Genomic DNA, 16201 nt, shown 5'->3' on the forward strand with positions numbered 1-16201 from the left:
CAGGCCAACGGACTTACAACGTCGACAGGTTTAAATATTTTGCTGTATTTTTTTGACTTGCTTGAGGCACTTAGACCATAGTTGAAGTTATTGGCGTTAGTATGTAGAACACTTTTCTATAAAAATGTCAGTTTTTTTGTTTTTGGTACTTAGAGCCTTAATTAATACACGTATTCCTGTCAGTGCGTCACGACTGACGACGCTGACCCCCTTGCAAATATCCTAAAACCTAAAACCACCCCTTTCTTATCTGTAAGAAAAAAATATTGTGACAACTTTTAATCATCTAGAATCGAAAAATTTCGGTTTCATAACTCTAATTCCCCGTTATTTGCAATGGACAGGGAACACAAAAAATAGTGACCTTTTGGGTGTGGCTGTAAGAAGGTATGGGATAAATTCATCTTCGTGTTAAAGTTTTTTTCGACAGTTACGTCTGTAGCCATAATGTACATTAAAGTTTGTCACGTAATCGAAACCTGCATTCAATATTGGTAATATTTCACAATTATTAGTCAGGCGTATTTCGTGCATTTTAACACCGTTTTAACACCGATGTAGGTAAACTTCAAGGTAAATTGTTAACATTATTAGTACAAAACAAAATCATTTTCATCTAAATTAAATATAACAGTAATTGCTACAAGCAAAATAATATTAATTTATTAAAATTTCACTTAGGTAGGGCTGGTTTTTTCTATCGATGTCTTCTTTGATTGTCACCACATAATTAGGTATCTATATTTATATAACAGTATAATGATATTTTAAAATGGAAATCTACTTAGCAAATACAATCAAAATTAATTATTTTATTTGATGATGAAAATAACACAGAAGCTTTATAATTATGGTTATTAATTAATTTAATTGTAATAAAAAAAAACGTTCGTCGACCATTGGTTTGCAAAAACTAATGCAATCATGTCATTGGTATTGATTATCGGAATAATTATATTAATGCATTTAATACAATAGGTACTTAGGTACTGAATAAATATTACGGAAGTAAATAAGTAGGAACATACAAATCATTCAAAAACTTATTCGGCATTTTGCAATAATGCATATACCTACAAAGAAGCTAAAAGATTCCTGCTTAGTACCTACCTATATTACCAACCCATAATATTAATCTCTCGGGGGAGTCTGTAACCCCTAGAGAGCGCGTCTCCAGGTGGCGGATAGGAGAATGCCCTAATCAAGGGTAGGAGAAAAATAAAATATCTCCCGCGGACCAACAGACCTGGCCCTCCAGGTTGGGGGTTGGGCAGAGGGTTAACCACTCTCTCCCGTGAAATCACCAAAGGTTACTAATACTACACAATGCCTCGGACATATGGCAACCGCTTCTAGACGACCCGGACCGAAAAATGGACTACGAATAGGATTTTGGAACGTACTCAGCCTATACCGAGCTGGCGCAGCTCAAAACCTAGTGGAAGAACTGTCAAAATATAAGGTCCAAATTACCGCCATCCAGGAAACCCGTTGGCCGGATAGCGGAGAACTTATAGTCGGACAGCATGTTATCTACTATAGCGGAAACACAGAGGGGAAACATGTTTTTGGAACAGGTTTTGTGGTCGCCAGAGAAGTAGCAGATGCTATACTTTCTTTTGAACCCGTAAACGAGCGCATATGTGTGCTCAGAATCAAAGGAAGATGGTTTAATATATCACTTGTGAATGTACATGCCCCGACAGAGACTTCAGAAGAGGCCGAAAAGGATAATTTCTATGATCTCCTTGAAGCGACTTTTGACAGGCTACCGGGACATGATATCAAATGTGTGCTAGGAGACTTCAATGCGAAAATAGGGAAGGAAGCTGTATTCAGACCCTTTATTGGAAAAGAGAGCCTACATGATCATTCTAACGAAAATGGTAAAAAAGTGGCTCTCTTCTGCAGCGCCAAAAACTTAATCGCCCGAAGTACCACTTTCCCTCGTAAAAATATACATAAAGTGACTTGGAATTCAAGGGACAGGAAGACCTTTAACCAGATTGACCATTTTCTAATTGATAGACGACACCATAAAGCTATTGAAAACATTCGAAGCTACAGAGGCGCTGACTGTGATACGGACCACAACTTATCGATAGCAACCTTTAGGGAAAAACTTAAAAAGACAGCCCACGCAAATGCGAAGACGAGAGTGAAGTACCATATAGAAAAGCTGACAACTCCAAACGGAAGAGATAGCTACAGAAAAGAGTTAAAAAACCAAATCGGAAAACTCACCGAAGGAGAAGCCTGGAGTATCGATGAGAGGTGGAAGAGACTAAAAGAAGGAATGGTAAAAGCTGCGGAAGTCTCGATAGGACTGGCACCCAAGAAAGTAAAGTGCCCTTGGTACGACGACACTTGCCGACAAATGGTGGAGGAGAGAAGAGCAGAAAGAGCGCTCTATCTGAAAAATACGCAGAGCGAAGAAGCACAGAAACGATATAGCGAGACGTGCAAAAATGTCCGAAAGCATCTGAGAAAGTGCAAACGAAGCTTCATCAAAAGTAATTTTGAGCAGATGGAAGAAGAAGCAAAACGAAATAAAACTCGATCATTCTTCTCGAAAGTGAGCTTTGAAAAAAGAGGCTTTCAACCTAGCACGCTACAAATCAAAGATCAACAGGGTCAGATAGTGGCAAACAAAGAGCAAGTGCTAAACGTATGGAAGTCCCATTTTGAAAACTTACTTCAACGCTCTGTACCAGATGAACCTTTGGAATCGCCAGAAATCGCGACAGCAGAACCTCTTATACCGCCACCAAATAAGGCAGAGTTGATGGGAGCACTGAGTTATTTAAAGAATAACAAATCGGCAGGAAACGATAATATTCCATCGGAGCTTCTCAAGCATGGAGGAGAAACCTTTCTTAGTGCCATGCTTGAGCTACTGCAACAAATATGGGAGGAAGAAAAGATTCCTGAAGAATGGAAAGAATCACTGGTCTGTCCTATCTTCAAGAAAGGGGACAAACTCAACTGTGCAAACTACCGTGGCATCTCTCTTCTTCCTACTGCATACAAAGTTCTGTCGAACATTATTCTCGAAAGAATTCTACCATATGCCGAAAACATTCTTGGTGACTACCAATGCGGCTTTAGACGAAACCGCAGTACTACCGATCAAATCTTTACACTGCGCCAAATCTTTGAAAAGAAATGGGAATACGCCCAAGATGTACACTGTCTCTTTGTAGATTTTAAAACCGCATATGACTCTATTGATAGAGAAGCTCTCTGGAATATATTGAAAGAATTTGAAATACCGTCAAAACTTATAAATATAATAAAAGTATGCATGGACGGATCCAGAAGTAGAATTCATATGCAAGGTAGTATATCAGAATCTTTTAAGGTGACAGCAGGACTAAAACAAGGCGACTCCTTATCACCAATGCTGTTCAACTTAGCTTTAGAGAAAGCCGTTAGAGAAGCTCTGAAAGCAGAAGGTGGAGTTACCCTGAATGGGTCCCATAAAATATTGGGCTACGCAGATGATTTGGTGGTGCTCGGAGAATCTGAAGAAGAAGTCAGAGATATTTTTACTCCTCTGGAGGACACAGCGAAAAGGTTGAACCTACGAGTAAATGTGGGAAAGACCAAGTATTTGAAAATGACAAGAGGCATTGAACCCTCTGGAAACATTGGAATAAGAAACTCCTCGTTCGAGAGAACCTCTCTCTTCAAGTACTTGGGCTCCAACATTACCTCTAAAAATGAAATGTCCCTAGAGCTCTCTGACCGACTGAGAAGTGGAAATGCAGCGTACTTCGCGCTGAGTCGTCTGTTCAGGTCCAAAATGCTGTCCATCAAAACGAAATTCCGGGTGTATAACGTGGTCATCAAGCCAATCGTCATGTATGGATGTGAAACGTGGGGTTTAACAGAAAAACAAGAAAAGGCGCTCCAAGTGTTTGAAAACAGAATCCTCCGGAGAATACTTGGACCCGTCAATGAGAACCACCGGTGGCGCATCCGCACAAACGCTGAGCTTTTCGACCGATACCAACCTAGAATCACTAATATTCTGAGGTCAAGAAGGCTCAGATGGGCGGGCCACGTTGTACGATCTGAACGATCTAGAACTCTCTATAGGATTTACAAAGGCACACCAGCTGGCACTCGACCTCTTGGCCGCCCTCGACGGAGATGGGCGGACAACATTCAAAGGGATGCGGAAAGGCTGGGGATAGTCAACTGGGAAGAGAGAGCGCTGGACAGAGATGCCTGGAAAAACGTTGTGCAGTCGGCCATGGACCTGAACGGCCCCTAGCGCCAGTTTAATAATAATAATAACATAATATTAATTAAAGTGACCTTCAATTATTAAAATTCAATAAATTTTAGTTATTTTTATACCTATTTACAATAAGGAGTATCAAATAAATTGAAACGGAATAATACCATGTAATAGTGACCAAAGCCGGTTTTGTCCACTTTAATGTAATAATCTCAACTAATTTAGGTACTGGATGAGAATTTTCGAAGATTCGAGATGAGAAGTTAAGGGCAATCCGATTTTCTACAGTAGTGTTCCCCAAGTGGTTTCCAGGGAACACCAGGGTTAAGGTTATTTCGTGTATTTTTAACGATTTTTAAATAAAGCGATTGTTTTATTGAGTTGTCGGCACTCAGCATATTATGAAGCACTGATCGTGATCTTCTTTTATTTGTGGTACCCAAGTAATATGGAATCCTTCACCATATTGGATAAAAAGCCATTTTGTAAGTCTGAGTCTGGAAGCACACTAAAAATAATTACCTATAAAATAAAAGTGAATTATCATTTAATTACATATCAGTCATCATATCACATCAAATTACATCGCACAGCGACATATTATTTTGAAATATTAATAATCATTAAGGAAAATAGCGCAGCAGGCGACTTTTTTTATTAGAGCAAATTTGTGGTGTGTGTTTTTCTCATTTAACTGACCAACTTGCCACGCCGGGCCCCCAGGCCAGAGCCCTGTCAGCCCCCCCCCCCCGTCTGCGGGCCATAGTGGCACTATAGGCGATTCGTAGATGTATTGGATTTGCTGTGATAGCTTTTTCAATGCTAGCAAACGATATCACTACAACTGAAAGTCGCTTTTACCATGCACATTATGCCATTGTATAATAATTATTTATCTATACGCGTGTACACATAATACATTTTTACAAAAACAATAATTAGAAAGAATACAAAAATCAAATTAATTTCATTACCTAGTTCAAATTCGTTGGTATACCTATCTATATTAAGGGCGGAATTGTTGTGTGCAAGTTGAAAAATAAATGAAGATTTTTGTGCATTTTGGATTGGTGGTTTTTGCATTCTTCTCGGTCGTTCCTTCATGGCTAAAGATGACCATCTTGGATTTTTTTATCTTTTGAGTAAACTAAGACTTACCACTTCTCTCGATTCTCTGCTTCTCTAAAGCCAGAGTGAAAGCTGTCCTCAGTCGGCTCCATCACATGGTCGCTCCAGTGCGCCAACGCTCTCATCTGCGTCACCTTCCCTGGAGGCTACCCAAAGCTACTAGTCTCTCCGCGCCGCCCAAGATATAATGTATCACAATGCGTGTATTGACAAAATAATAATTTGAATAAGACATTTTCTTTTTTATTCCCAATTTTAACACGTCTACCTTTACAAGAATACTCAGGGAATACAAAATTAATGGAAACTGTCTTACTCTACTTCTACTAGGTGTGGTATAACAGGCTACGATTGTCGAATGTGGAGAAATATGGAATAAACTTAAACACGTTTTAAATAATATGTTATTTTCAATAATTAAGTCTGTATGATAATAATATGCATTAAAGTTTGTCACGTAAATTTAACGTATATTCAATAATGAGGGCTGCCAGTACCTATGCTTTGTTATATTTGGGTTTTATGGCCTGGCCGTTATAAAAATACCTTGCTCCAAAACCATGGTCCATGGCGATAGCTTTCACATGTCTATTATTTTATTAATTTGTTCTATGACAATATTATTTTATGTGGTCATTAATAATGTTAATTTCTAATTCTAAGAGAAGATATTATTATCATAATGATTATGTCGGCGAATTTCCTCTAAAGATATCCCAAATAATTATTCTTCATTTTCGACTTTCACACAGCACTCCCTCCCTTAACGAAGTGACCATAAGACAAATTATGTACCTAGCTGTTACAATATAAATTCCACTGGGTATATTATTATTTTGAAATCAATAAGAAAAATGTACCTAATGAAATATTCCACACGTTCCATCGGTACTTAATATCAACTGAAATAACAATAAAATACAAAATTCCACATAATTTCACGCTGCTTTCTGATCACTTAAGGCATAAAACGCTCCTCGCAAGTTATTTTATTCTGTTGACATCCCGCCGAGAAAAATGGCCAATCAAATTAAGTCATAATAATAAGTGAACCTGTCCCTAACTGTCATTATTTTCATATTCCAACGCAAACATTAAAATTCCCATGTCAAATTGTATGCAAATTTAATTTCTGTTTTAAAAATATTTTTTGTTAATAAAATGAAATATTTATGCATCTGCCATATTTCATGTCTTTTCAACAATCGACGAATGCCACATATCATAATATTGTAAAGTTTCCAATTTTTATATCTAAAATATGCAATTCTAACAAGTGAATTTTAATATTTTCAATATATTACAAATTTTTATTATTTTAATCTTGCTCAGAAATGCCGTGACATGTATATCTATAAAATGACATGACGCACAAGTGTTGCGATAATAAAAATATCAATATACTTAAGTATCTATACATTTGTATTCAATAAAATCTATGAAACTTTATAATTTTGCTAAAATTATTGTATGGAAATAAGAGTCTAAACATGTCAGAAAATTTGTACGTATGCAGTTCGCCGTATCACATTTCACCGTGAAATATTGTATCGGAAATATATAGTCGTATATTAAAGACCGTCCAACCTCTTTGGGTCGTATAGTACTGAGATAAAATTCATGTCTAAATAAAACACGGGTCTTGTCGGTTTACAAGAAGCCAGCAGCAAACAATTTTTTTAAAATAGCCGATATACTGGATTATTTGTTAGGTTAGGTTAGGTTTTTATTCTTGAAGGAACATTATTGTGTGCAATGCTCCACGAACAAGGCGAATTTTTGGTACTGTTCGGTTAAAGCGGATACAGCGGAAAACGCATTTTGAAAATAGCCGATAAACTGGATTATTTGTTAGTTTGGGTTAATTTAGGTTAGGTTAGGTTGGGTTATGTTAGGTTAGGTTAGGTTAGGTTTGGTTAGGTTAACCTAACAAATAATCCAGTTTATCGGCTATTTTCAAAATGCGTTTTCCGCTGTATCCGCTTTAACCGAACAGTACCGAATTTTTTTTTCATCTTGGTGCTGTAGAGATGACCGTATAGTATACGGTCATCTGATAAGAAAGCTCACGGCGAACTGGATTACTGTGAAATATAATACGTACAATTTACATGTAGCCATAAATGGGATAGCTAAAAGGATTACTCACAAATTTTTATATAAACTTCGAATACGTTCCATTATTTTCATACAAAAATACTACAACCCAAATATATAATGTTGGAAGAAGTTGATTTATGTGGTAGGGTATTCAGAATAGACACGTAAATTAATAAATTATGACAATTCCTATCAAAACTATACAATTTTGTATGTAATAAATGATTCAAACAAGTAATTTTTTTCTTACAAAAACGTCGAACTCGAGTGACGATATACCTGGCAATTAGATCCCTCCATATAATACGGGAGCCTTTGACCTGGACATTCCCTCTCTACGATGACACATTGAGCCTTTCTTCACCCTTGTGCATACCGTATCATCCGTCGATCTCTTGCGTGGACGATATAAGGGTTGATTGGAGTTTTCATTAACCCCATAAAGAAATATTTCTCGCATCTTCCGACTTGGTTGTCCATTTGTGTGTTCGGGCACTTATAACTTTTGAAATGTGAGACCTGAAAAACTAAGGGAGTTGAGGGGTAAAAAGCATAATGGATGATTAGGCATGAATTAATTATTGGGTTAGAATATATTGTGAAACATTTTCATGTGACGGACAAGTACAGAATGAAATATATACCGAAAGGCAATGCTTATCTTAAAGTCATGTAGCTCAGCCAAAACACACATGAGTCCTGAGATACTACCAGGCAGAAAAAAAACTGTAGATGCTTCACAACTAAACGTGGAGCCTCGTGATATACTTGATTATAACGCTGGTGCGGGGCGGTTGGTTTGTGTCCTAAAAGTGTGTCAAGTAACAACTATTTTTGGTGGGGCTTTTATTCTTAAATATACTTATAAAGAATTCAATATTTTTTTATGTCAAATTGCTCTCCTTTGAGAAAGTGAGTTTAATAATTATTATGAATTCATTCATGTAATTAATTACATGTTAAAAGATAAAATACATTTTATGTTACTCGGACCTGTTTCCTTCAATAACATTTGATATAATTTTCTGGGTCCGTTGTGAGATAGGCAGCAGCGTAAATAAGTCTCTCCTTTTCCGCTACACTCACAGTTCATTCATCGATTATTTTCATTCATACGGAGCCGATTTATTCGTGTTTATGTGTTCGTGTTAAATTTTCTTGTGTTAGTGTCGGCCAACGCTAAGTATGCTCATTTCATTATTTTATTTTATATCCTTTAACAAGACTCCGATACTGTTCTTAATAATATATTACCCACGCGTATACCCTACCTCACATATATGTAGGTATAATATATTATAATATACATATACTGACAGAAAAAAGACTTGTATAATTATGTATCTACCGACTTGGGGCATTTTGCAAAATGCAACTGTCAGACTTTATTTAGTAACACGATAGGTTGGTATTAAAATATTTTATTTCAGAATCTACTTTTCTTCTTCTTCGTTGGACGATGGGGCTATATCCCAAATCGAGCCAAGATCATTCAATCTCGGTCTTCCTACCGTCACTTCCTCACTTGGAATCCACCGAGCATCTTTTTTGAAGTGCGGAAACTTTTTTGCGTTAATTAGTCAATGTTGACAAAACTTGCATCCAGGCAGACAGGACAACGGCTGATGAAACTGCATCGAAGAAGACGAAAACTTGCTGTCAGCTGGGATATTAATGGCCACGGTTTTTTGGGGTTCCCGAGGAATCGTTATGAATTATGAATGATTTTGGAATTCAATTCTTAGCTGGACACAGTGGCTTCACAGGGAGGCTCCATGAGTTTGGTCTTGTTACCCGTTCAACATATCCGTGGGGAGAGAACAAACCACACACTCTGGGAATGTCCTAAAAAGGAAAACGCTGCCCAGGGTTTAGGCCCATCGGAGCGTTTGATTTGTACACAAGGATTTGTACACAAAACAGTTCTTTTTTACCATAATACTGTGCTATCCTACAAAACAACCATTCGGTACCTACATGTGAATGATCAAATCCTATAAAGCGCTTGAAGGAAAGACTATAAGTAGGTACCTACTTGTCACCATATTTACTTCGGAAATGAATTACCTACTTTATCGCATTTTTACGGTTACATGTAAATAATTGTATGTTGGTGTAATACTTCACCGTGAGCTGCCTTGTTGTAAAGAGATGGCCGTATAGCATTGATACAAAAACGCGTTGTTTGCGGATTATTGCAAATCTTTAAATACTATAATATTCAATAATATAACTAATCTGATATTTGATTTTGATAGGTACGATTTTATACTTCCTAGCATCTACGAGAATTGTGTATAAATATCAATGACATTAATAAATATATACCTACTATAATGATTACATTTTTAATTTACTTACCCAAATTTATTATTTTCTTTTGTTTTCCCTTGTATTCCGTGGATGAACTTATGATATGCCCAACTGCATAAAAAAAATATTTCGGACACGCATTTTCATACCAGTTTATTGGGTATGAAATCTATAACGTACCTACCTACATATTTAAATTTAATACCTAGTAGGTAAGTACATAGTAAATGTAGGTTAACAACTACTACAGAAAATATGCTTAGAGCTGCTGCGTCTAAGAATGAAATCAATATTATTATCGATTAGGTAGGTAGGTACTAGGGATTCCAATCCCGGGATCCCGAGCTATTTTCGATACCTATGAATCCCGGGATTGATAAACATAATCCCGAAACTTTCGGGATTGATTTTTTATCAATTTTTATGGAAAATAAAATAAAAACAAAAACATAACAGAAAAAATAATTTTAATAACAAATCACTACATTAGAAATAAACTGAATTGGAATGAAGTTTGGTTTATACCCATGTGTAAGTTGATTCATTTTTATTTTTTCATATAAATTAATAAAAATGTGAAAGATTGGAAAAAAACAATGCTTCGCACTTTTAACAAAGTAATTGGACCATGATCTCATACGTTTTACGGCAGTGTCATATTTGGCTGACTAATAATACGATTTATGAAGCGGAAAGGCCATAAGTACACCATGATTATTTGCTTTACTATTTTAAATCTCGCTAATCCATTCATTAAGGCTTTACTATCAGAAACAGCAATCTCATATTAAATTCACTTTATTATTTATATTACAATATTATTTACTCCATTAAACTTATGTATTTCAAAGATTGAACGTAGATATACAATATTAACAATAAATGTCTTAAATAGGTAGTATCTATAAATTATACTAGATTTATTTTTGACCGATCTTATCAATGTTATTTGTAAATATAAAAAAAATATATTAACAATGGAAAAAAATGCCAATCCCGGGATTGTCAAATTGTAATCCCGAAATCCGGGATCAGAATTTTAGCTCGGGATTGGATTCCCTAGTAGTTACTGTACCGACCCACGAGAAGGAAAAATTTAAATATGAAGCGGTTAGTTTCAAAACCCAGTAAAACGATTTTACGGAATTTTGAGAACAATGAGAAAAACTCATACCTATCTATTAAATCTGTGAACTGTATGTACCTACCTATTTATTTTTTAATTCGTTCATTCTAAAGAGTATTTTGGCTTATCCATTTAAGGGCTATTTTAAAAGCACATCCAACCATTTTGGCGGGTTTTGAAAAATTTATCCGAATTTTTTATCATACGTTTGACGGTTTTTGGCGGTTTTTTAAGTTTAATCTTTGGCATACAGGTAACAAAAATATCCATCTTGATACATAGGTATCTGACTTAAAAAAATTCAAAAACCGTTTTAGGGAGATTTGGAACTAGACGCTTTATATGTGTACCTAAATACGAAATGTCATTGAAAATTTCTGTACCTGTTAATAATTATTTTAAAATGAAAAATAAAATTATACTTGCTTTTCCTTCTAACACCCGCCACGTCTCCACACTAGTTATTCAGGCGTATACCATGGCGTAACGAACGTTGGGCGCTCTTCAAAGTTATGCCGAAAGTATCCCAGTAGCAATATCCCAAGACCTTGGTTGGCATGCACTAGAGTGTGCGTGATTCCTACTTATTACGGTCAATTCTCGATGAGAAAAGACCTTCTCGCTCGCCGTAAAATGCTGCAAACTTTGTAAAGGCTGAGAAATTTTCTGTTATACACATACACACCAAGTCGCAATGACCGACTGGTCCAACTGAGGCTCGAACCGACTTGAGCAGCTCTTTCCTTTCAACCGACATATTGGGACACTGCCAGAGGATGTGATCGGCATCCTGTAATTCGCCACATAAGCAAGTCGGAGATTCCATTAGGCCAAGCTGACAGAGCGTGGAGGCAAAACCACCGTGTCTGGTTAAGAACTGAGAAGTCTAATGGTCTGGAGTCAATCTGGTTATCTCCATGTACCACGTCATATTAAGACCTGCAAGTCATGCAAGCATCGCAGTGTCATACGCCAGATCGCGTACAATAACTTTTCGAGCGTACCGGGCGCTATGATTCCAAGATCTGAGGGTGGCGATATATTATGAAACCGACAACCTCCGCTCGCAGACCTCCGACCTCAGAAGTCTAATAGAAGTTCTCCAGCAAGGACAGGCAACGCGTCGGCAGAAGTCGTCTTATAAGCCTCAGTGAGGGCAAGTAATGCTGAGCATTGACCGCTGCGAAGAATTTTCCGGATGGACAATACCTTACATCTATGATACCACGTGCTGATGGCATAGCCGGTGATACTCATAAAGATTGCATTGTAAGCTATTCTAAGAGATCTGAACTTCAGGCCCCAATTACTTTCAGTGAGCCAGAAGACCCGATAGTAAGCTGCTTTGACTTTAGCCATCGATGTCTTGGCGTAATACAGAAATGATAATTTGTCATCCAGTAAAATGCCTAGAAATGATATACCTTAGTATAAACAAAATTACATATCTGTTTTATAAATGTACAAGTAGATATATATTTTATTTGCAAAATGCTATGTGTTTAGTGTTTTATTTAATTAGTCACAAGACTAATAAATAATGTTTTCATAATAAGAGATATCGGCGACCAATTTCATTTATTTGTGATATTTTTTTTTCTGGAACCCGTTGTATTATTTCGACTTTGGGTACATATTTCAAAATATGTCATCTATTTATCAAACCCTGTGGCGACAGGCTTATATTATAATATACATTTGCGCCGATGCTCTTTTCATATAAATAATAAACATAAAAAAAAACTCATGTAAAAGACCGTGTTTATCGATTCGGACAAGCATAAAAAATATAAGTATCAGGTACCTATATTATTTTGTGAAACTAAATAATGATCATAGTAAATAACAAATCATTTTTAATCATTATCATGGGTGCCAATACTCATTGTGGATCTTGGCTACCTCCAGGAAACTACTCCACTCCCCTCTGACCACTGTCACAGGACTCACAGGGATGTTGTGTCTTTTTCTATACAGTCCAACTACCTCAGTTTAATGGCTGCATAATATTATAAATGACAGGTGGAGATGGGGTAAATCAAATCTCCTTTTCCCTTTTGGTAACTTTCAACCCTCAAAATAAATATTTGATAACGATTACGGCGGGTCTTACTTACTTACCTTTTAGATTTAGACAATCGACTGTTGTATCGGTTGACAGTTAATGGATTAAGAGATAAGATTTTCTGCTATTTTTTAGTAGGCCTTATAGTTTCGGTCAATTTTATTCGAAAATTTAGAATCAACCTAAACCTGAGATGCATAAAATATCGCTAATCACTAAACAATAAGTACCTACATATCCGTTGTTCGGGAAAATATATTATAGCTAGTGTTTAATAAATGCACGCGTTGCGGATAAACCACCAAATCTGACAGCAGTTTTTGTTAAGTATATCATTAATTAAATAAGTAAATCCAATTTTAATGTGGTTTAATTTTTCTGACGAAGGAAAATTGTTTTCAGTAAGTACCGATTATATTCGCAAACACAAAAGACTAGCAGTATTAGATATCATGTAAAGTGTAAACAAACGACATTTTAAAAATATAGACATTGTAGATAATTATACTGTATCTACTTATCCGAGATACGGTCCTTTATTAAATTTACGCGAAGGTGATGAAACGTTGGTTGGTTCAATGAAATATACTAATAAATGCTAATTATTGATATAGGTACTTCTATAAAATATTATATAATTATTAAAACCAGCAAATCCTACCTTTAGTCTCCACGCAGCATCAACGGGTAATGTAGATGGAGTGTCTTGGGACAATGCACTTTACCTATAACTAATGGAAAAGATCGAAAGACGAAATACTGGTGCCTCAAAACGGGAGACATTTGACTACGGGAAGGAAAAACCCTAACCGAAAATTACACACCAACCTGCCTGCCCGGACAGTTTTGTATGCTACGTACAAATGGTTACATGTAAATTGTAAGTATTACATTTCACCGTAGCACAGTTTGCCGTGAGCTTATACGGTAATCTCTATAGCACCGAGATGAAAAAAATACGCGTTGTTCGTGGACCATTGCAGTCAATAATGTTCCAATTTTATTAGGTCCTTACCTAACCTAACCTAACAGATAATCTAGTATATCGGCTATTTTCAAAATTTGTTTGCCGCTGGCTTCCTGTGAACTAGTGTAAACCAATAAGTACCGTGTTTTATTTTGATATGATTTTATCTCAGTAGGTAGGTACTAAACGACCCAAAGTGGTTGGACGGTCTTTAACATTCGACCATATTATATTTCCGATAAAATTTCAAGGTGAAGTGTGATACGACAAACTGCATACGTACAAATTTCCTGCCACGCGTACAAATACCCATATGAAAAAGAAGGGACCTAGGGGAGGCTTTCATTTAGCAGTACATCGACAAATGAACTCCGGCTGATAATGATGATTCAATAATTATCCACTCATTAATTATTAACTCACAAATTACTTCACTACTGATTTTGCCAATTAAAAAAAATACGATAATTTCTATTGCGGAAAACGGCGTTGGAATTTCTATTTTGATATTAGATATGTTTTGACATTTTTCGATTTATCTGTGACAATTTTTACGCCGGGTTCAATGTGTAATAAAAAGGTATAACATCGCTGACACAGGCTGTAGTTATTGCTAACATTATAATTTTGATAAGGCAAAAAGATCCTAATGATAAATGAGTTAGTAATGAAATAGTTTCGATAAGTTTATACCCATGTAAACGCATTACTTAATCGTGTAAGCATTCAGTGTCGCATTCGGAATCTTTTAAATTTATTATGTCCACAATTAAACTTAGGTACCTTTCCTATCGCACGGCATCGATCTGCTGTTACATGTGTATATAGGCAACAGGAACACAGCGTGCAATGAAATATACGTGTGTGACTGCCTTTTTTTCTGGAATATTATACTAATATTTTGGTAAGGTGGTGAGAGTTGAATTTTCGAAGCCACGAGGGGGTCCAAAGAAATTCTTTCTTGAATTCCACGCACAGTAGGAACCCTGTTCGCTTCTCTTTTTATGGCATCGTTTTATACATAAGTGCGTCCCTTTTCACTTAATTCACAATGAAAGGCCTACGTTCGCTGTCTTGGGGTCTAAGTGACCCCCACTGGTTGCGTGGCTCGCTGAGAATACACGTAGTTACACAAATAAAACCATTTCTAATTTAATACAGCGCTTACAATGTTTGTATTAAATTTATTTGAACTAATACACACTATGGATTTAGATTTAGATAACAATTTAATTTATCTTAATTTTATATAAGTACTTATCATTTCTAAAGCATTCATTTTTGCGAAATGGATTTCGCAATCGGTTCTAGTTATCCCGACAAAGTAGGTTCGGAAACCTGCATTCAACAAAGTAGAATAGGTACCTACGTGCGAACTTATTTAAAAAAAAAGTGTTCTTTTCTATTTTGTGTGTAGGTGGAAGCCAGCGGCATTTTTTTAAATAGCCGATATACTGGTTTATTTGTTAGGTTAGGTTATAATTCTTGAATTCATGAATTTTGCCGAAATCAGCAAAACGAATTGCCGCTGTTCCCGCCTGGCTTCCAGTAAACAGACTTAAGAGTACCAAAATAAGTTGTGCTTGAATAATTATAGGCCTACTTTACTATATAGGTACTTAGGTAAACACTGGGAAATTTCAAATTAAACTGTGAACTATTTATAACCAAATACTTAGGTACATTTTGACAATAATACATATTCGAGAAGAGCAATTTAATGACGATTTACATTTTAAAGTAAGTATTTTAATTTATCAATGACCAATGAACCATTAAAAACGAATATTTTTTTTTATTGGGGGTGATTAATTATTTTAATTATTTAAGAAAACAAAACATTGTGGACATAACAAATCTAAATTCAAGAAGTCCACAATATGAGATTTACATTATAACAAATATTACCCTCACAAGAGAGAAGAAGAGAATAGTTAATAATAATAATAATAATGATTAAAAAAAACATGCTTTTTACAATTTTATTCAGAAAAATAAAATTTTGAAAACAAAAAACCTACAATTGTATACTTACAGAAAAATAAATTTTGAATACGAAATACATAGCACGTCACCCTACGTCTTTGGGTAGCGCATTGATTAGTCTTGCACCCCTCCCTAATGGTGCCTGAAAGGCTTGACACGAGGAAACGGTTCCGATCCAGAATAAATCATGGCTGCGACCACGTAAGTAATCGATAGATGCATGCAAATTCAAAATCATTAGGACACCAGGATTGGAAACTACCCCCCGCG

At 36.0% G+C, this 16201-nt stretch overlaps 1 protein-coding gene across 1 annotated transcript in view; it reads left to right on the top strand.

Annotated features, from left to right (window-relative positions):
• The first annotated feature begins 1339 nt into the window (after positions 1-1339).
• The window catches only part of LOC147079806 (uncharacterized), a 38126-nt gene continuing 23264 nt past the window's right edge, over positions 1340-16201 (top strand). Inside the window, exon 1 of the mRNA XM_085945661.1 lies at positions 1340-3086. Within this exon, the coding sequence (XP_085801787.1) occupies positions 1340-3086 (1747 nt within the window). The remainder of the gene's footprint in view (positions 3087-16201) is intronic.

This window comes from Rhyacophila brunnea, unplaced genomic scaffold (assembly GCF_057557595.1).
Source record: "Rhyacophila brunnea isolate RB1 unplaced genomic scaffold, BYU_Rbru_1.0 scaffold_1, whole genome shotgun sequence".
Taxonomy (NCBI): Eukaryota; Metazoa; Arthropoda; class Insecta; order Trichoptera; family Rhyacophilidae; genus Rhyacophila; species Rhyacophila brunnea.